Raw genomic sequence first — 22,639 nt, forward strand, 5'->3', positions numbered from 1 at the left:
CTTATGGTGAAACCTTCCAGATGGGATTGCGTTCAGGGGAAATCAATTCCGAGACCTAACAACCAGAACACAGCGTCCCATTAGCGGCTCTCTTTAGTTAAAGTTTGTTGGCTTTTGCAGTGCTTTTCCCAGGGAAGGGGCAGTGAAGGGGGATGCTTTGTGCTCGCTGCATCCTCATTCAACAGCAGGTCTGTGGCCAGCGTGAGAAAAACAGGGATTGTGGAGAGCTTGAGGCTTGGGCTGAATCCCATGCGCTGAAGTCACCATTAGGGACTGGATCTCAGTGTAAAGCCTGTCTCCTAATCAGCTCGTTGCTATGGAGGCACTGCTGGCTCCTGCTTCCAGCTGGGAAAGACAGGTTTCCTCATGGGCTGGACCAGAGGTTAAGATGGTCCCTGGCTGGCTTATCAATAGAAAGGTTGGATAGACTTTGGCTTTGCAACGGTTGTGCCTGCTTACAAACGACACAGAGCTGCTCCAGCATGGCCCTAGAGCGAGGGAGAGGCAAACCAGTAGTCTCTTTCAGAGCTAAGCAAGCACATTTCACTAACCAAAGCAGATATTTAAGGCATCCACAGTCATTTACAGACAAACCCCTCCTGCTAATCAGAATGACCGCTCTGGAAATTCATAGGATGCTTGGTTGATGCCTGATGCATCCCCAAAGCAGGCTGTATCCCTGAAATCCAGCCCCGCAGGCAGGCAGGAATCTGGCATGGGAACATGTGCACTGCAGAGCTCTGCATGCTGCAAACCACTGTCAGGAGTGGGGAACCTGACTCCTGAAAAATTTAAGTGCAGATGCATTTGGACTCCCTGCTGATTAGTGTCAGGTCCAACAGATACTCAGGGATCCGCTGGCAGAGGCTGCAGTGATTTGAAGCTGGGATGAAACAGGGTTTGCAAATAGCAGGTCTGGCTCTCGAGTTGCCTAACCCCCTCTTCCTCAGGAAAGAAAGGCTTTTGCCGACAAGAGGAGATGCAGAGACCAACCTTTGATGAGGAGTGAAACCGAGGGGTCAACATGGAGATGTGCTTGACTTCTTGTCTTTTCCCAGACACACAGCATGGTCTATGGGCTTCATCTGCTGGTTTTCAGCCTCTCCTGGGATTGGGTTTAGCTGCCTGAATTTGCTGGTTGTTCATACAGCTGCTGTGAAAGCTTCCTCTCTTTGCAGTCTTCATAAGCAGAGCTTGGCTGGGATGGGAGATGTGGACCCCATGGGGCTATGCTGAGGGTGAATTGCTGCAATGAAGATGTTTTGCCTCCTCCCTTGCAGCAGGTGCCCCTCTTTATGGATTTTTACCCTAATTTTGGTGCCACTGTGCTCCCTAATCATGGAGAAACACTTTTCATATGATCTGAATTGCTTTGAGGTTGCAGCTCAGGTCAGTGTTAGGGTCTTAGGAGTTGGGCTGCTTGTACTCAGGCTTCAATGCAGAATCTCTTCACTCACCTGTGGACCATGGAGGGTCCTGAAATCAAAGCAGTAGTCTGATTTGATAGGGGAAACCTTCCCAGGGGTCTGATCTCTTTTACTGAAATAGGGCAGCAGCTCTGGTTTGGAGGCAGCAAAAGATGCAGGGCCAGGGCAAGCCTCACCTAAGGGGAAACTCCTGGTTTCCTCTGCCTGGGATGAGCCTATAAACAGGGAAGGAAATGACTGGGAAGGTAAGAAGGAAAAGGTGTCATGGGTGTATGTGGGAGCAGCTCTGCCCCGTGCACTGAGGGTCCTCCCCTCCTGCCTGAAAACCTGCATCTCCTCCCCAAACATGGGGTGCACGCTGCATGAGGACGGGGTACGAAATGGAAAGAGTCCTGCTATTGGCAGTGTTTCGCCCTCCTTCTCCTTCCCTGGAAAGAGGGGAGATAGAAGGAAGGGAGAACAGGAAGGTATTGGAGGGGTAAGAAAGGGAGGCTTGTGAGAGTGCAGAGGGCACAAGGAGCCTCTTTGGCATGGAGGGGGCACGGGAGAGGGGATCTGGGCTATGAAGCAGTGCAGGAATGGGTCTCTTAGGGCAATGCAGGATGGATCTTGCTTTTGCTTGAAGGGGCTTTGGAGGCTGAAGGAATTCCTGGTGCTGGCAGGGAAGACTCTCACTCTGGAGATGTTATATGCTCAGCTACAGTACTGCAGGCTTCGGGGTGTCCTGCACACAGGGGTGAAAGGAGAGGTGGATGCTTGGTGGGAGAAGACCTAAAATCTGCCTTTACCACCCTTTTTTAAGTCCTGTACTGGTTGCATGGCTCCTGTCTGGGCTCAGGGTTAGACCAGGGTTTGAATACTGAACAGCAACCCTCTTCCCCTGCACTGGTTTTGCGGAAGGGGATAGAGGAGAGAGAAAAGGAAGGACAGCAAGAACGGAAACAACAGGGGCTGGCAGAAGGAAGAGAGGAGGCAGAGCCCAGCAGCTTCCATCCTACCTTATCCAGGTTCTTCCTGGCTCCATTGGGATGGAGAAGGAGGAATCTCCCTAAAAAAAAGAGATAAATGGTGTTTGCTTTGGGGAGGTGGTTAGAAATCACTGCAGAGGCTCTGTTTAGCAGAGAAGTACTGCATGGCAGAGGACACTTGGGAAGCAGGGTCACAGTTATGTTGTCCATCCCTGTTAGTCCCTCATGGGGGTTAGGACATCCCTGGAATGGGAACAACCTGAAACCTAGCATAAGCATGGGGATGCTGGGCTGCATCTTCCCCCATTGAGATGTGCTGGGGCTGGGGATGCTCTGTGGACTCTCAGCCTCACAAAGGGTTAAAAAAACCCCAAACAAACCACAAGAGAAAAAAAGACCAAATCCCAAATTTCTTCTCTTTCTCTCCTCTCCTCCTTCCCTTCCCTTTTTTTTTTGTTTTACAGGTGTTGCTTATGGCCACAGGAGGGAGCTCAAATCCAGACATGGGAGTATTGGCTTGATTTCGGATCCAGAGCCTCTTAAACTCTCGCTTTTCCTCTAAGCTGATCCCTGTTATGTCCAGGATCTGGCGCCTGCTTGACATTTACTTTGAGTTCCAGAGGACCAGAGACCTAGGATGAGGAGCATTGGATCTGCCCTGAACCTGCTTTTGGTATCGCCACTCTACTTTGTGTGGACCGTGGTCGCTCTGGACCTGGCACAAACTCCCTGCACCACTTTGGTCCAAGGGAAATTCTTTGGGTATTTCTCCTCCTTTGCCGTCTTCCCATTGAACTCCTCTCTCTGCTCTTGGATTATCCAGAACCCTGACCCTCGGAGGTACACTTTGTACATGAAGATCCTAAAACCCGCCGGCATATGTGACCACCAGCACATCCGCACCTACCAGTTCGACTCCTTCCTGGAGTCCACCCGCACCTACCTGGGCATGGAGAGCTTTGATGATGTGTTGAAGCTCTGCGATGGGTCCACCCGCTTTGCCTTCCTCCAGTCCAACAAGCAGTTCCTCCAGATGAAGCAGACAGCACCACCGGGCGTGGAGACCTGGCCCATGCGGTGGAAGCCCACAAAGGCTCAGGAGAGGGACTTCTCAGTGGAGTACCTCGTGGTGGGCAACAGGAACCCTAGCAAAGCCGCTTGCCAGATGCTCTGCAAGTGGCTGGATGCGTGCTTGGCCATCAGCAGCAGCTCCCATCCGTGCGGCATTATGCAGACCCCATGCTCTTGCTCAGGAGGGGAGGTCCTGGATCAGGCCAGCGAGATCATTGGCATCACGAGGAAGAAGGAAGATTGTTATAAGGATGGAATTTACTTGGAGAACTGCATGAGCAGCCCTAAAGACAGCAATGGAGCGGAGCTCCTGGGTGAGTGAAGGGTGACAAGGGGAGTTTGGGAAGGAGTGAGGGCTGGTTGGGTTCTCCTGTCCCAGGTATCACACTGTCCCCATCACCTCTGTGCCCGAGTATGTGGATGACTGGTATGAAAACCTTATTTCCCTATTGATAGGCAGGTCTGGTAACCTTTGGTGGCTCTTTATGAGCCTTTACATGGAATTGCAAAGCAGCTTCCCCTTAAATACACCCCAAATAGTTTCATTCATTCATTGTGCCTTGCTTGTACTTCTGCTGCCTCAGAGGTGCTGAGGGGAGATTCTTACCTGAGGGTGAGCTGTCTTCCAAAGTAATCACGGATGTCCTAGAAAAGGCAGGATTCAAGCTACCTCCTGGGGTGGGCTGCACTCGTCAGCCCTATCAACCATTTTGATTCATAGGAAAAACTTGATTCCTGGGTCCGGATTGAGGGAACAGCAACAGAAGGAACACTCAGCTTATTCTTAGCCTTGTTTTCTTTCTGGAGGCTTTCAGACAGAGTATTTGTCATGCTGTTTTTATGGGGTTACTTGGGGCACATTCCTCAGATGTTTCCACCAATGGTGATCTTGAGTATGGTATAGACTAGAAAGGGATTAGGGAGGTAGAAGAGGGATGAAAAGAAGGGCTATGAATAAGGGTGAGATGCTCCTAAGATCTGGTCTGGGCACTGGTTTGGGGAGGACATGGTCATTCCAGAGATCCAACATGGTCTTCATCGGTGCTACAGTGTGATGCAGAGCAGAAAGGAATCGTGTGGTCCAGAAGTGAACCCTTTATAACACTGCCTGTGTCAGATCCGCTCTGATGTGTTTATTCTCAGCTCTCATCCCACCTGCCGGCATGTAGGTTATGTAAAGCGGAGGTGTGATGCTAAATAGGAATCTGGGAGGCACGGAAGGGAGCCTCCAGTTTGGCAGGGCTCAGGATCGCACCGAACCCTCACTCCAGGATCTCATCATCTTCATGTGCTGGACCAACAGGTCCTCTCCCACCAGGAGAAAGCTGGTATCCATCTGGGTCTGGACTCTGGGGCTCCTGCATGGCTTTCACAGCCACCTCCAGTGAGGGGGGAATTGCTCAAGGCAGGGAGAAGGAGGCTATATTTGCTTGCAGTGGGAAGAAGGTTACCAGGCACAGCTCCAAGCTGTGCAGCATGGTTTTCTTACAGACCGCAGCCTGGCACTAGCAGAGAGATTAATCTATGGTCAGGTACTAGTGCTTTCCTCAGTGTATTTGGGGGGAGATTTTGCTTCTCACTGATCTGTGAATCAATACGTGAAGGCACGGAGCCGAGCCATAAATCCTGCACATAACATCCTCAGTAATATTCCCTCTCCACGTTCCGGATTCCTTTCGCAATGCCCTTTACTCCTGTGTGAACAGCTTGTGAAGAGCACGGTGCTGCCTCCACGCAATGATGCGAGCTTCGTGAAGTCATTTGGCTTGGGTTTGCTCATTGGGTGATTTCTTCAACGTGACCTTTCCCATCACAACCAAAGGTGAAATTTGAAATGAGATTTTGGGCAAATCCTGAAGCATTCGAGCTTAATATTGGCTTTTCTAAAGATCTTTTTTCATCCAACTCGGGCGCTTGCATGTTCCCAGAACACAAATATGAAAGAGGCTCAGTGGTGGCTGAGTCAAAATCCTTTTTGGGTCTCAAATATTTGCAGATCATTTTCTTGCTGGCTGCTCACATCTGCTCCATATTGAAGGTACAGAATTACCAGCCTCACTGGTGGGACGCCATCCACATAGAAACGGTGCTTGCAGGGTGCCCAGCCTCTCCATGTGCTGCTCTGTCTGTCACTGTGTCTGTTTTGATTCTTGCAAAGGCTTCATCAGGAAGATGGAGGCGAGATCCAATTTGGACAGAGAGCCAGCAATCCCGTAACAGCATTTTGTGGGTGGAATATTTTGATAGGGCTCCCAATTTCCAAGTGCTGATGCTGGTTGTTGCTGTCATTGTTGTCTTGATTGTATTTGTAGCATGTTTTTTTTCTCCCCTGAAAGCTTCTTTTTTTCTCCCCTTGCTTCTTTCTGAGTCATTTGTTGTTTCTGGGCCTTTCTTGACACTTTCATCTTCGAACAAATGTATGTGTGTGTGTTATGCTAATCCAGCCTGATGAATTTAAAGCGCATAAGGAATTGCCAGATACCAAGACACCATCCCGAAATGCAGCGCCTGACTTTTCCTGATGTCTCTTTTCTATAACTTGGATATTTCCATACCATGGGATGACTGAAAATCTACGTATCTGCCTTGGAAGCAGCTGCACTTTGGCTCACAGTCTATGGGTGAGATCCCTTTGAGAAGGTTAAATCCCCATCCTCGGGTGCTGGTGTACCAAAGGATGGAGAATACATGTGTATGGCTATGTGCTAGATTAGGTGGTGTCTGAAGGCACTCCAGAGAAGGCTGATAATAGATCTGTTGGGCTGGACAGCTGAAGAGCAGAGATGGGAGATGAACTGCTACCAACCAAGACCACATCCTGGTCATGGCTGGAAGTGGGAGCATGACCCTTAGCTCTAGAGCACCTGGTACTCTCAAGAAACAGCCTGATTTCATGCATAACCATTAAGTTTAGACTTGGTTCAGGTGAATAAGGGATGTTTGTGGTCATTTACAAGTGACTTCACAAAGTAACTCCTCTGAAGTGACCCTGCCTTGTGTGCAGCATCTGTTCTTCAATGTCTGGAGGTAGGAGAGACCACTCCAAACTGCTTCCTGGTTTAGTGAGACACCCTTTTTGCACTTGCTGTCCTACGCAGACGCTGTAGAGGTTACATAGGACGGTGGTGGGAAGAATCTGTCAAGGTGCAGAGGCGGAAGGAGATATTTCTGTGTCTTGTTGCACATGGAGCTTGTCCTGGTGATCAGCAAGACGTGCTTGGAAACGTATTGGCAGCAGCAGCCATATCTCCTCATATCTCCCTTCCTTGCTGCAGCTTCCAACAAGTGATACTCCGTGAAGTCTTGAACAGGGAACCTTTTTTCTAGGAGGAGACAATTCAACAGGGGAACTGTTTTTCACCAGCATGAGCTGTCCCTTGGATGACTCGGGTAACATAGGAAGAAGGCAGAGACTGGTTGTAGATTCTGATGTTTTAAGGTGAACTCTCTTATAGGAATGCAAGTTGGCATCCCCGGAATAGGCCCCCACACTGGTTTGTGGTAGGAGATCAGCGGGATGAAATGGGAAAGCTTCCCAAAACATGGAGACTCCATGGGCTGAAAATCCTAGTGACCCTCACAAACATGAGCTGGCTTCACTGTAATCAGAGCTGGAGCCTTGCTGATGTGACACTGTAATGAGAGAAGGTTAAATGTCTGCTTGAGTGCTGTGCTGAGTTAGGCACTTAATGAATGTCTAATTAGTCTTGTCTCCATGTAATCTGCTCCTGGAAAGCCATTGAAGTGCTGCCACATATTGGTGGCCCAAAGAGATAACTGGCTTTCTCTGGTCCTTCTGCTCTTTATGACCCCATCTTGGAAGGATCCATCCAATGTGTGCCCCTGGAATATATTTGCTCCTTGGTAATGTAGATGGCTTCAGAGCTGGAGGGATCTTTGTGTCGAACGAATCTGGTTTCCTGTCTTGGCCAGAGAATTTACTGAATTCATTCCAGCAAAGAACTTGAAACTGGGATTTAAATGGAATTTCTTAGTCCTCAAAAAAAAAAAAAAAAAAAAAAAAGCCTGAATCAAGATATTGCTGGTGTGAAGTGCCAGGGATTTTCCTGCCTCTTCTGCTAAACTTTTCCATTCATTTGCTGTCCTCATTGCTCTGAGCAAATACAGACCTTCCTTCCTCATACACGCTCATCACTTCACTCCTGTTTTGTTAGTGGTGTTTCACCTTTTAGCCCTTAGGTGTTTTTCTACCTCTGTATGCTGGATTAAGCTGTCACATAGCACCCATTCTCTCCTGTTTGAAGAAGCATTTATAGACACATGAGCAAGTTGCTGCTTAACCTCTGCTGCATTAAGTAGTCTGAACTCCATAAATCCCTCCCTGCAGGACACATCCTCCAAACCTCAGTTGTTGTTGGGAAACTTTGCCTTATGCTCGGCCTGTTCTGCTGCCCAGAACATGATGTCTCCTCAGCAGGGCTGAGCTTCTGCGTGGCCCTACGGCTGAGTGACTGCGGAAGAGGGTCTATGGTGTGGAAGAGCAGCCAGAGACACAGGGATAAATGAATGAATTGCCATCCTCCCTGCTGCAGGAATCACGTTCTGTGGCACAGCGCTCCTCCCCTTGGCTCTTCCCCAGGGGCAGGAATAACATGATAGATAATTTCTTATGTTTCTGGTGAGTTTAGTGACCATCAAAGCTCAGGGATTGATAGAGAGTTGTTAGTAACTGCCCAGGATCAGGCTCTCAAACCTCTCTTTGACATCTTCAGCTCCTTCTTAGCCTTCAGCTCCTTACAACACAGTGTACAACACTTTACTCTTCCAACTAGAGTCCCCCAGGCCCAAACAACAGCTGAGCTTGCAGAGGAAGGTGTTTGGCTTTGGATTTGCCTCCATTTAGGGTTTGCCAGCCAAATGGCCAAGGGATTTGGATGGGTGCGCTTTCATTGCCTCTCCTTCTCCTGGCAGGGACTTGCTGAGTGTGCCTGGGGAAGGTGTGCTTCTTTCCAGCTCCTCGCTTCTCCATCTGTGTTTGCCCTCGCTGTCTAGTCTGTACATCCTTGAGCGCAGAGCTTGGATACGGTGCAAGATCACCAGCGAAACATGGGACAAGGAAGGGTTGGTTTTTGTTCATGTGTTAAATTTCCCTGTTCTAACCCCAAAAAGCATTGTGGCTTTTGTCTCAATCCCCCCAGCCTAAGTCCACACCTCATCAGCAGGAAGCAAGAGCTGATACCAGTTCACAGCTCCTAGAGGAGGAGGCTGAACAGAGCCTGGCGCTTGGCAAGCAGGTCACCTTGTCTCCTGCAGTGAATCCCCACTGGACCCATATGAGGGTGTCCATCTTGCATGCAGTCAGTGGGGTGTTTTATGGATGGGACAAGGGTGGGATACTCCTCCCTGGGTGCTGAAAAGGGAAGATTCTGACTCAGTTTAAACAGTCAGATCTCTGTGATCTGTGCAAGCCCTGCCTGCCCCACAGTTTTCCTCTGAAGTTATTAAAGACCTTATTAGAACAGAACAGAATTTGAATTAGAATAGAATAGAATATTTTCAGTTTGGAAGGGACCTACAGTGATCACCTAGTCCAACTGCGTAACCAGTTCAGGGCTGACCAAGAGTTAAAGCATCTTGTTAAGGGCATTGTCCAAATGCTTCTTAAACACTGTCAGGCTTAAGCCAGCAGCCACCCCCTTAGGAAGCCTGTTCCAGTGTTTGGTTACCCTCTTAGCAAAGAAATGCTTCTTAATGTCCAGCCTACACCTCCCTGGTGCAGCTTTGAACCATTCCCACACATCCTGTCACTAGATCTCAAGGAGAATTGGGCATGAGCTAAGAGTACCGTGGTCCTCCCAGTGACAGAGCAGAGATTTCCTGTGTCTGTGCTGTTTGAGAGCTAATTTCACTCATGCATGTATCTGCATGGAGATGTCCTATTTGGAAGAAGGGGGGGAGGAGAGGAAAATAAGCAAAGTTCCATTGTGAACCCAACAGCTTGTGGACATGATCACAATGCAGAAACATCAGCAATTACCATCTGAATGCGCTATTGTGGTAACAGGGAGACTAAAGGTGGAATTAATATCCAATTGCTGAGGGAATTTCACAGGCAACTACTCCCATTACTGCTATGAGGGGGCTTTCACCAGTGGCAGCCTAGTGAAAGGCTCAGCTTTTCAGTTATGCTTTTTGGTATGGTTTGATTTGCTATTGTTTAACATCCTCTCGTATTCGGGACCCATAGCAAAATGGTTCGTATGGGAATGCAATAGTTTTGTATGGGAATACAGGGTGAAATTCAGATTCAGGGAAACACAGACACCAGATTCCAAACAGGCACATCTGCAATGTGGTTTTACAGCTTCAAGTGCTGAATGGGGATGGTAGCTCCGGAAGGGAGGGTGGACAGAGACAATCCTGGCGCTTTTCACCACCCACCCTGAAAATCCGATGTATTTAGGCAATGGAGGAGGCTAAAATGGAAAACATTGTCTTTCCAATGGGGTTGGATCCATGGAGGTTTTCATGCGTCTGAGTTGCCTTTGAGGTGAGTGACATCCATGGATTTCCTTGTCGGATCCTGTCCGTCATGGAGGATACAGCTATGGGATTTCTCTCAGGTTTCCTTGCAAAGAAGTTTTCCCTTTTCCAGTGCTGGTTATCTTTTATCCAGATACAGCTCCAAAAGATTTTGGGTGAGGCCAGGACTTAGCAAAGATGGTGTTTAATCTTTCTGCCTTAGAGATCTATCAGACAACAGATCCAGGAGGAGAGAAGAGCTCTGACTTTGCCGAAGAGGACAAGAACAGAGGCTTAGCAGGGTTGAGAGCTTATCCATGAATACTCTTAAGTGTGAACATGGGTTCTCTAATCAATCTCTTTCCATGCTGGGCAGAGCAGTAGCTCTTCTAGAGCATCACTATAACCTCTGCAACTCATCTCTTCTCCCTTTCTTTCCTTTCCCCATTCTGATAATCAATGACATTTTACACCTCTATAGGTGCTGATTCTGTCTCCTGTGAGCCCATCTTCCCCCAGGACAGTACTGAAGCAGCTTGGGCTAAATAGGTTGGAAAACTGGTTTGGGATTCTCAGCAGGTATTGTCTAGTGTGGCTCTGTGGCACTTGAACCTAGGGAGGATTCAGCAACTCTGTGTCCTTGGGCCGGCTGTGCCAATGTCACCTCCAGTCCTTGAATCTCCATATAGCACACTCTCTTCTTGCTCTCACTGCAGACAGCAATTTGATACTGATATTCTACACTTCAGCCTTCCACCACAATGAAACAACCAGGCTAGGAAAGGACGTCCTTTAGAGCATCATCAGAATTGCAGATCTGTTGTGTTTAAATAGATTCCTTTTTGTTCCCTGGCTGGAGTTTTGATAGAGCAGTAATTGCCACACACCTCATTAAGCTGAATGCTCTCAATAGGTCTTGAGTGGTCTGTGCCATTAAACAGTTACTGGCTTGGGATATTCCTAGTGTTTAGAAGCAGTGAGGAAGGGACAGGGAAGCCTCCTGTGGAAACTGGGCTGCCCTGGCTGGGCAGTTGGGTTTTCGCATCATTTTGGGGGCAGTTTGAGCTGTTTTCTCCCTGCTTTGATCCACATGAACACCAGCGGCAACAGGGAACAGGCACTGAGCAGCTGGTGTTGATTGCTGCAAGTGCTGTAGCAGTTTATGTGCATGGAGAGGATACAGCAATGGATATAGGCCTGCAAGAGGCACGGTAGGGTCCTAAAGCACAGGGATTAAGTTACTATCAAATAAAAGGGAGTTGCATCCCTCCCTGTGTCCTCATTTTGGGGGCAGAGGTTTGGGTATCTTTCTGCTGAAGGTGCCCAGACCAAAGACAGACCCAGGTTTAGTGTATGGTCTTGAAAGCAGAAGAAACAGCTTAGAGTATGGGTGCTTTCCCTACTTGGTTTTATTGGTCCTGCTTCTGAATCTGAAGTGAAGGACCAAGATGCAGGTTATTGGCCCCTTGGCTCTTGTTGAGACCCTGGGACTGATGCAGAAGCATCTTTGACATCAATCTGTCCCTAGACAGAGTTGCTGTTTCAAGATCTACTAGAGGCTGGGGTACAACATGGTCTACAATGACTTCATCATGTGTCCCTGTGTCTCCTGTCCCCCCAGATTATACCCAACTATGTAAAAAGCATTATTCAGTGATTTGTGTGCACTTCATATCCAGGTCTATGTGCTGTCCCGTATGTGTCCCCTTCCCATAACTTGATTCTATTAACCATTTTCAGCTATACTTGTTATCTGACCCAGACTATGAACAGAATTCCATTTCTGCTAGTTTTGTGGTCAGAAGTAGAAGTGTGGAAGAAAGGCATTGCAGGATATGTGCCATGGGGAAGACTGCAGTGCAGGTTCAGGGTGGCCATCAGAGACATCTATATGGGACCAGCCTAGAGCCCAAATGGAGAAGGAAGCAGCTCTGTTGTTGTTCACAATGCCTCTTGGCTTTAAAGTTAGTGCCCACAGAGGGCAACCAAGCTAAAAGACAGGGATGTTGTGCATGTGTACCTACCCCTAGGCAAAATGGTCCTGAAGAGGAAAAGATGCAAGGATCAGGTCAGTCCCTAGGTAACTGTAGAGAGGTATTTAAAGAGATTGCTCTTTATGCTTCTGTGCTTTTGGGCCACTGTGGCTGAGGACCCATCAAGGAGAACAGCAGAACTCAAGGGACAGCCAGGATGGAGCCCACCAGCTGCCAGGGCAAGGATGGCTTTTATCACTCAGCAGCTCTTGCGTGCAAGGTACCACTGCTCAGTCCCTTCCCTCCTACCAGCCCCGGTGTCCCTGCCCCACAGGGCAGTGCCATGCTTTGAGCCTGTTGTCATCAGAGCTGGTGACAAGCTCAGCGGGAGTTTTGTCTTGGCTACCCTTTACTTGCTGTAAGGCAAAGGAAGTGAGTAGTTAAAAGCTTTTCCAAACCTTCATACACAATGACCCATCTTCTTCACTCCTGAGCCTGATGGATTGCCCCAAACTTGCCGTCAGGGATGGAAAAGTGGCATGCTGTCATTTCTGCTATTCAAAATAGAGCTTTGTGAATAGTGTAAAGGATGAAGCCTGGTTTCCTACAATGTGAAGCCCTGTATTCCCCTACTGTGACAATCACAGCTTCTCTCATTGCTGCTGATACACAAACCATTGATGACCCTCGTCTTCCACCAATGCCCATAGGCTTGTCCTGCTAGCAGCTCCCTTGTGGGTCCCCTAGTCATGTTCTGAACAGGAGGTAACACATCTGGAGCATTGCTGGCCTGGATGGTGTGTGAAATAAACCAGATAACTGCTGGTTAGTGAGTGGAATCACTTAGGCTGACCTCTCTTTCTGCATGTACAAACCAGGATGCAATTAGAGACACCTGAATGAGTCTGTATGTGCTGCACAGGGTTTGTGTGTAGGTACCCACATCTGAACTGGGTGACATGGCCTAGCGTGAGGTGTTCTTGCCCATGGCAGGGGGTTGGAACTGGATGATCTTAAGGTCGTTTCCAACCCAAACCATTCTATGATTCTATGGGAAAAAGGAAGCAGAAGTGCGTTGCTCTTTCTCTGTGATTTTGCTTGGATTGCATTCGTTTAATTTTACCTTCATGCTGAAAGGTAAGCTCTCTGCTATGGGGCACAGTCTAGGGTGAGGCATCTCTGCCCATGGCAGGGGGGTTGGAACTTGATGATCTTAAGGTCCTTTCCAACCCAAACTATTCTATGATTCTATGATTCATCTCATTGTCTGATCCCTTTGCTGTGTCTGTTCTGCTTTTGCTGGACCATTGCATTGATGAAGTCTACACTTCAAAAGGCAGCACTGACAAACCCAACAGCTTCACCTACCTCACACTTCAATTAAAATTCTATCTATCTATTCACCTTTGCTCCTTCCCTCTGTACCTTTCTCCACGCTGACCCTCTCGCTGCGAGTGAGCATCGAACGTCAGCAGGGGAGAATGCATTCATTCAGCAATTAAATAATTGAATGCTCCTCTGGCAAAATGAACTATCTCCTGCCTTTCTTGTGTTTTTCCTCTTCCCCCCCCCCTTCCCCCCCCCTTTCTTTTCCCCTCTTCTTTCTTCTTCCGTCTGGTGAGATAAGGCTGCAATTCCTGAAAGCCATTTTAAATATTCATGTTTTAATTAACAGACTTTATTGCACGGACTCTAAATAAGAGAATAAAAAGTCTGCCTGAGGCACAACACATTTTTTTGTGTTGTTTGTTCTTGAAAGGGGACTAAGAAGTAAAAAGCTTAATATGTTTCCTCAACAGACATTTGAAAGATACACAGAAATCACAGCCGTGGGTCATTTAGCCAGTGGGCTCTTCGTAACCCACGTGCTGCTGAGTATCACTTTGCAATGTGCCATAGAATCACAGAATGGTTTGGGTTGGAAAGGGCCTTAAGATCATCCAGTTCCAACCCTCTGCCATGGGCAGGGACACCTCACACTAGACCATGGCACCCAAGGCTCTGTCCAACCTGGCCTTGAACACTGCCAGGGATGGAGCATTTACCACTTCTCTGGGCAACCTGTTCCAGTTTGTAGCGTGGTGTAAATTCATGTGTCTCTTGCAGGGACTGATTCCTCTGGAAGAGCACCAGTCTCTGTAACGGGGAGAGGAAGACAGTGATTTGCATCTAAAGGATGCGCAGATAGAGGTAGAAGCTGGGCTGTATTTGGGGCTGAATGCATCCTTTTGCATCCTGGAAACTGAATGTGTTTGGTTTAGTTTGGGTGGCGTTTCTGACAAAAGAAAATAGAAGGAAGTCTTGGACCAGTCCTCTTCCCCAGTATTTCTGGGTTGATAATCCCAAATATTGACTGTATATTTCTGAAATGGATTTTGCTTTTACTGAAGACAAACAAGTCGATCGAATGCTTGAATCTGTGAAACATCTGGTATTGCCAGTTCTGTATTTTTGCCAAAGAAAGAAGAAAGATAATGTTAGCTGAAACTTTCATTCTATGTGGGTGTTTTCTTATGGTGAAATTCATTTTATATTCTGAGCATGTCATCTGTGCTGTGCGACATGGACCTCTGCAGCCAGTTGAGCTGTGGTCTTGTGCTTGGAGGTGGTCCTAAGGATGCTGGACCAGAACCTCATAGGGAGGCTTATGCTCTGTTCCTGCATCTTCTCATGACCTTGAAGAAGTCAAGGCATTTATGCGCACGATGCACTTAATCTTGTTTTTATCCTCCTTTTCTTTCTTTATTCTCACTCAGATCTTGAAAGCAATTGGCACTTTCTTAGAAAACAGATGTACGGTGCCTAGCACCAGAACTCCCTCAGCTGTGATGATAGCTCTTAGTAAAACTAGATATAAATAACCAGAATGGTTAATAAATACTCCAGTGGTCGCTATGGTTAAAGTCAGGCTGTGGAGTTACTTTTCTTTTAGGAGTAGGATCCGCTCTTACAGGGTGGCACCTTTGCATTGAGGCAGCTAAAAAGAGAGGGATCATCCAGCATTAAAGGAGGCAGGTGGGTGGTGCAGCGAAAATAGCTTTAGTCACCCAATGTAGGTTTTCAGTGCTATAGTGATAAACTCTATGGTGCCCTGAGGATGTCTCTATCTATCACGTTGATTACTCCATTTGCTACCTGCCTACTACTGAGGTTTCTTCATCTTAAATCAGGAAGGAGGTAGAGTTCACCATTATCTACCAAGGTGCAAAGATGGGGGCACTCTGCTGAGTTGACTTGAAGGGCTCTGGTTTTACACCAGGATGAACCCGCACACAGGTACACTGGTCTTAATAATAGATTGTCTGGTAGAGACGTCTCCATTCTATCTTCTGAAGGTGTTGTCACCTCTGTGGTGCTCCATTTATAGAGCTGAAAATACTGGACTGTTCTTGCTTGTATGCTGCCCGGTAATAGCTGGTACATCTGCTGCTTCTCTTGGTGTGAGGTACAGGTGAGCAAGTTAAGGATCCACACTCCTCTTATGTACAAGCAGAGCTGGAGGTGGTTTAACAGTCTAAAGGCAGCCAAGCATCTGGGGAACCCAGGAAGATGAGTGAGTCCAAAGTGAATATCCTTGTTTAATACTTTCAAAGCTTTAGTGACAGCACTGAGAGAGAAAGGAAAGCTCAGATATGGGCAGATCTCATAACAACAGGAATTAATTTACCAACACATATGTCTTAGGATGTGCCACTGCATCACAGGTGTGCAAGCTCAGATTGATCAGACCCCTCATTATTACATCTGGGACATCCACTGCAGTAAATGTTGATCTCTTTAAGCCAGGATACCTGGCTCTCATACCCAGTTAAGTTGTCTTTCTGGCTTTGAGCAGCAAAGGATCTTGGTGTCCTGTGCGCTATTAGTGACTAACTCCAGTTGTCCTCAGTGGAGACATTCACTCACATCTCAGCAAGTCACCCTGAGTTCCCTTCTTAGCCAACAAATTTCTGCTTGAGGTGTGAGGTGGGTATGAGGGCTGGCTTTGCCCTATCCCAAAATAGACATCAGAAGGAAGGAGTCAGCATCTTTAGCAATGGGACTGGGTAGCTGGTTTGGAGATTGAGTAATGGTTATGGGTGGCATCTCAGCTCAAGTACAGGTTTGTTACTGGCTTTAACTGATTGTCTTTGGGATTAAATGGGGTACCAAGGATCCATTAAGTGGTCCAAATCATGGTGTAACCACTCAACTATCAGAAAGGAGACACAGGGTATTGTGCCTTCTGGCCACAGCCTACCTTAAGTTCTGGTTAATCTGTCCACAAAGCCCTACATCTTGGCTCTACCCCCCACATCTGAGTCACCAGCGTTCCCTTTTGTTTGCATTTAGTGTAGATCTTGTTAATTGGCTCTTTTATTTCTCTAATTAAATGTAAATGAAGAGTGCATCATTAAACAGGGATACAGGAGCCTGCTCTGAACAAAGCAGGTTTCAGCTGGAGGCGAAAGCACAAGGAACAGGTTTTCCTCTGCTCCTTTTACTGCAGGTCTCTCCTTCCTCTGCTAGAGACGGTTTCAGTCCCAAAGGAGCTTCCCTGCTCTTTTCCTGCTGTAGGCCTCCTCCTGTGGGTGTTCAAGGGATTTCCTCCTGACAACGGGATAGGTCTGGGCCAGAAGCAGTGAGCCAAACCTGGCTCTCTTCCCTTTGCTTTGCAATCTAGTGTGTTCCCAAGCCCTTCTGCCTGAATCCTGCAGATTGCCCTGCTTGGATGCTTGAGATGCAAGCCACTTCATCGTGCCCCTCCTTGGAGCTGCCAGCCCTACATTACACCATGTGAGGTGCGATGGTCTTTAGGGTGTCCCATTGTCTGGTTTTGCCCTGGCAACACCATCCTGCCCAGGATGAAGGAGGGTTCAGCGTTGCCTTGCAGGAGCCTGTTGTTGATGTCTTGTGCTTGGCAGTGCAATGACGTGGCCGGATCTGTGGGCGATGGGAACAGATGGCATATGCTCTGCTGAAAGCAAAGTGCTCCCTTCACTCCGGGTGTAAAGAGGTGTTTTGCTTCCTGCTGGTCTCAAAGCTGGCCCTGGTGCGCCACTCTTAGGGCACCATAAGACATTAAAAGGGAGGTTTATCTCCTGTGAGTTGATCAGTGTGGTGTAGCTGGGGCTGCAGGGGTGTAGGTAACATGGAGGGTTTACCTGGGATGCTTTTATGGGGCTCTGGTTCTACATGAGCATCAGTGATCTGGCCCCAAATCTACTTGGACATCTGGTCCCTTGGTCTGTGACTTTCTGGAAGGTAAATCTGGAAGGTCCCCATCTCTTGGTAACCAGTCAATAGCTGGGATTTGGAGATTGTTTAGAGATAGAACCCTCACTTTCTATCATTGTTATCATTATTTCTATCATTACAAGGGCTCCGAAGGATAAGTGTGGCTCCCCAAAGCATGGAGAGCCAGGTGATGTATAAGATAGCGCTGTATAGGCAGCTCATGGTAGGCAGTAGGAAGATGAAAAACACCATGGTCAGGGTGTTTTTCAGTGTGTGCATTGAGGCAGGGAGATTAAAAGGGGCTGGGATACTAGGCCAAAGGATCAAAGCCAGGTCTGAGGCTGCATGTTCATCTTTGGGGTCACCCCATAAAGCATGGGGACAGCCGGAAGGGACTGAAGGTCTTAATGACCAGCTTAGGTCAATGTGGTTGTAAGGTCTCACTGAAAAAGACAGCTCTGGCCACTCAAATGCCATATCTCAGCCTAGGACAGAGGCTGCTGTTTGGTTAAATGCAGCAAAATGAGTTTCAAAAGGAATGAGTTTGTCACATTGAATCAACACAGCAGGAAAAAAAACCCGGCCCCCTGAAATGACCCTGAACCTATTCACTGTCCCCTTTGGTTCTCAGCATCCTGAGAAAGCACAGCCTCCTTTCTGCAAGCCTGGTCCAGTGTCACAGCCCATAATGTTTCCTGGACCAGAGGGTGAGCTCAGGTCATGGAGAAGGGATTGGATGGTTGGACTTCTTTTTCTCCAGGAGATGGGGTGAACAGGAGCATGCAGCTTGTCCTCCCCTTAGCTTTCTTCTACTGCGTCCTGGCCCAAAGGGTCTTTGCCTTCGTGTTCTCATATGAACTGATGGAGTAACTGTCAGGGGGGATGATGAACCCAGGGAATATCTGTGGTGCGTGGTTATAGGGAGAGTTATCCCTACGTCCAACGTGGAGGGTAACAGAGGGGAAGCAGCTGACCTTTTCTGCTTGGCTGTGCCATGCTCGTCTAAACAGATCCTGCTTTTACTCTGGGGGACACAGGGGACTCCATCAGGACGCATCAGGAGCCTGGACAAGGGGTGATGGGCTCAAACTGAAACAGGGGAAGTTCAGGCTGGAGATAAGGAAGAAGTTCTTTACTGTGAGGGTGCTGAGGCACTGGAGTGGGGTGCCCAGAGAAGTTGTGAATGCTCCATCCCCGGCGGTGTTCAAGGCCAGGTTGGATGGAGTCCAGGGTGACATGGTCTAGTGTGAGGTGTCCCTGCCCATGGCAGGGGGGTTGGAACTGGATGATCTTAAGGTCCTTTCCAACCCAACCCATTCTATGACTTGATGACATTTAACGTAAACATTCTCTAAACCAGTTTTTATTAAAAGAAGTAAATTGCTTTCTGACCCAAAGGAAAATTTTCCATGGAAGCATCTATTTTTTTTTTTCTTTATTTTTGAGTGAAAGAGGGAAATGTTAGAACTCGATGTTCTGTGTGGGACATTCCCACCAGACCTATTTTGAGGGGGAGCAGGAAGACAAGAACTGGGAACGTGTGACTGCTGGAGGAGATTTTTAGTGGGCTTAGAGAAATAAAAAGGCAGGGAATTTTAGATAAAACTTTCCAAGTGCATGGAAATATCTCCCCAGGCCTAATTGGGAACTGATAGAAGGTTCAAAAGGGAATGAAAGTTCTTTGTGTGCATCATCTGAGACTTGGGAAAGAAGCATTTCTATCCTCAGATTCTGGGAGCCCTGGGTATGGCTCAATAAGAAGCCCTGCTCATGGCACCCTCCAAGACAGTGGGGCAGCAGATCCCTTCTCTGGTCCTCTTGTTCTTTGGAGGACAGGCATTGGAGAACATTTCCACTAGCCCTGGATGGGAGTGGACATAGAGTCATAGAATCATAGAATGGGTTGGGTTGGAAAGGACCTTAAGATCATACAGTTCCAACCCCCTGCCATGGGCAGGGACATGTCTGAATAGATGATTATTGAGAGGGAAAAAGAAGAAAAAAACCAAGGAAAAACACACCAAGAAAAAAAGAAGAAATTGCTTTTTTCCCGCTAAACTCCATCTGAAAGTGTTCAGGAGGTTAAAATTCTTTATTCAAGGGGGAAACTGAGGCACAGAAAGTTCATGTTTCTTGCCCAAAAAGACATGGGGCATCCATGACCAGAGGCATGAAGCACCTTTTTCCTGTTACGGGATGGAATCTGGGCAGTGCTTGGCAGGGAATGGATGCTAGGTCCCATCAACAGTGGCCTTTGTGCAGTTACATTTGCAGGGCCCTGGCTTGAGAGCTCGGCTCCCAGTTGCCCCGTCATAGAATCCTACAATGGTTTGGGTTGGAAAGGACCTTAGGACCATCCAGTTCCAACCCCCTGCCATGGGCAGGGACACCTCACACTAGACCATGGCACCCAAGGCTCTGTCCAACCTGGCCTTGGACACTGACAGGGATGGAGCATTCACCACTTCTTTGGGCAAACTGTGCCAGAGCCTCACCACCCTCACAGCAGAGAGCTTCTTCCTTATCTCCAACCTGCACTTCCCCTGTTTCAGTTTGAACCCATCACCCCTTGTCCTATCACTACAGTCCCTGATGAAGAGCCCCTCTCCAGCATCCTTGTAGCCCCCTTCAGACACTGGAAGCTGCTCTGAGGTCTCCACGCAGCTTCTCTTCTCCAGGCTGAACAGCCCCAATGCTCTCAGCCTGGCTCCATACAGGAGGTGCTCCAGCCCCTGATCATCCTCGTGGCCTCCTCTGGACTTGCTCCAACAGCTCCATGTCCTTCTGGTCTGAGCTGAAGTGGAATTTTCAGGGATTTGGTGTGTTTTGAGGGGCTTGGGGGTGTTATTTTGTTGTTTGGGCTTTTATTTGTCCTTGGCAGCATCCTAACACAGAGACGCTGGAAAAACATCTTCAGACTGAGATCCAGATTGCCTTGGAGCATCCAGATATCATTGGAGTATCAATGTTATGGGGCAATGACTGCTGGAGCAAGGCTTTCCCTACATCACTGTGCAGTTGGCAGCTGGTGTGTTCCACATCAGAATCAGCTGCATTTTGGTGCAGGGTAGAATAAGCTTTATAGTCCTCGTTTCAGAGCAGCTGTGGCAGCTTTGTGAGCCATGGATAGATGTAGTTTCCAAAGCTCTCCCCCCCTCCCCACTATCTTATAATAATATAATTATTACTGTTATTTACAAACCTCTTGTTCATCTTTAAGGTCTTGGTAGCTCTTGTATCCACAGATCTTTAATCCTCACCTATAGTATTGCTTCAGGTTAGATGGAGAGTTGGGAAATGCTTTACAACTTCTACTTGAAAAGCACAGTCCAGATGGGGCCTGGGGTACCCTGGGTATGGACTGTGGGTGTTCCAGGCTGGGTGAGTTGGAGGGCTTGATAGACAGAGGATGACTTGTTCTTCCCACTTGTCCCCAGACTGTGTGATGTTCCTGCAAACTGATATGAATAGCACTGATAACTGCTGAAAATGTGCTCCATTGCTACAAACTCGTGCTGTGACAACTCCAAATCTGCTTTCTATGTTCTTCTCTCTCCTCGTCTTCCAAAATCAGCTCCCGTGGTCACCCAGACAGGGTGTGGATGCAGAAATCTGATTTGATAGAACAAATCTATTTCCAGACCAGCCTGAAATGTGCTGTAACACTGGGACCAGCCTATTTTATCTACCAAGACTCAAGAATTCTTCCCTTTGAAGGTGCTGAGGCACAGGGTGCCCAGAGAAGCTGTGGCTGCCCCATCCCTAGCAGTGTTCAAGGCCAGGTTGGACACAGGGGCTTGGAGCAGCCTGCTCTAGTGGAAGGTGTCCCTGCCCATGGCAGGGGTTGGAACTGGATGAGTCTTAAGGTCCCTTCCAACCCAAACCAGTCAGGGATTCTATGATTCAGTGACTCAGAACCACCTTGGAATTAGCTAGCACATCCCTAGGGCAGAAGCTACTCAACCCATCCCTAATCCTTACCCAGTCCATCCCTACAAATTTGTTCTTCAAAACTAGTGAGGGTGCCATTGCATCTTTTCCAGGAGCTCTATTACCATTTCTTGTGGGTGTTTGGGATTATCAAAAAAGAGTAGAGAATCCACTCATTCCACATTTGTCACTGTGCTGGCTCATTCCTATACTACCAGCACACTGAAGGCTCACTTCTCCCTTTGAAATCTGATAAAAACAAGGATTTAGATTTAAAGGGATGTTGATTTCTCCTAACTACTCCATAGATACGTGCTTCTACAACAGCTCCATCCCTGCCCTGTTTTCTGCTTACATCAAGGAGCCTAAAGATAGCAGAACCATGGCTTTGGCAACCCTGGTGCCCATGGTGGGGTCACCACATCTCGAGTGTACCTCTGAATGCAGCATCCTTCATACTGAGTGCATCCGAGAGGTGACATAGGAGGAGCTTCCCTTCTCTTCCATTAAATCATAGCTGGAGACTGTCACAGCTCTGCCAAACTTCAAAAGGAACAAAAGGGTTGTTTGCAAAATACATGTTGGAAAGAGATTAAACCTGACATCTCAGCTACGGAGCCTTCCCAGGCGAGGAGAATGTATGCAACTGGGATGGATTTTCCCTCTTCCCTGGCTGCTGGAGGAAAGACCTTCCCCTGAGTTAGTGGGTTTTAATTCATTTCTGCAGACACCTAATGAATAATCTCTCATGTAGTAGCAAGGTCTCTTGGTGCTCATCTTCTATGGCCATGATTTGATCATCAGGTGGGAAATGGGAAGACATACCCTGTCCATTGGAAGGAGTCTCGGTGTTACAGCAGCAAAGGACGGAGAGGGATTGTGCTGGCTTAGTGTTTTCCCATGCTTTGAGGCGATTGCTAAAGTCAGGAATAACAAGAGCTGAAGTGCTCCAGCTGATGGCTTTTCTATCCTTCACCACCCTTGTGCTTGAGGTTGTGTCTTGTTTTCAGATTAGATATAAGGCACAAATTCTTCCCTGTGAGGGTGCTGAGGCGCTGGCACAGGGTGCCCAGAGAAGCTGTGGCTGCCCCATCCCTGGCAGTGCTCAAGGCCAGGTTGGACACAGGGGCTTGGAGCAGCTTCCTCTAGTGGAAGGTGTCCCTGCCCATGGCAGCAGGTTGGAACTGGATGATCTTAAGGTCCTTTCCAACCCAAACCATTCTGTGAGTTTATGATTCTATCTGACTTCCAAATCAATGCAGCCTCCCCTTCCTACTGCACCTCTCAACTCCATCTGAGTTTGGGCAAATGTCTGGGCAGGATGATAGTTATGTGGTCCATGGAGGGTAAGGGAAAGGGAAGGCCAGGACATTGGCAGTAGGTTGCCAATCCTTTCTACCCTGTTTTGAATCAAAATCTCTGATTTATGGAGAATTATTGCCTTTGAAGTCTTGCTTGCCTGGCTTTTCTCAGTTGAAGGAGCTTTAGTAGGATTGAGGGCTCCATGATCCTTATTTCTCCAGGAGGTTCATCATGCCATAGGGTGATGTTAGACAAGATGACCATTTCT

At 47.9% G+C, this 22,639-nt stretch overlaps 1 protein-coding gene across 1 annotated transcript in view; it reads left to right on the forward strand.

Moving 5' to 3' along the window:
* Positions 1-1,532: 1,532 nt before the first annotated feature.
* The window catches only part of ADGRB1 (adhesion G protein-coupled receptor B1), a 210,591-nt gene continuing 189,484 nt past the window's right edge, over positions 1,533-22,639 (forward strand). Inside the window, exons 1-2 of the mRNA XM_065669051.1 lie at positions 1,533-1,672; positions 2,860-3,780. Of these exons, the coding sequence (XP_065525123.1) occupies positions 3,033-3,780 (748 nt within the window). The 5' untranslated portion in view covers positions 1,533-1,672; positions 2,860-3,032. The remainder of the gene's footprint in view (positions 1,673-2,859; positions 3,781-22,639) is intronic.

The sequence above is a fragment of the Lathamus discolor genome, chromosome 2 (assembly GCF_037157495.1).
Source record: "Lathamus discolor isolate bLatDis1 chromosome 2, bLatDis1.hap1, whole genome shotgun sequence".
In the NCBI taxonomy this organism is placed as follows: domain Eukaryota; kingdom Metazoa; phylum Chordata; class Aves; order Psittaciformes; family Psittacidae; genus Lathamus; species Lathamus discolor.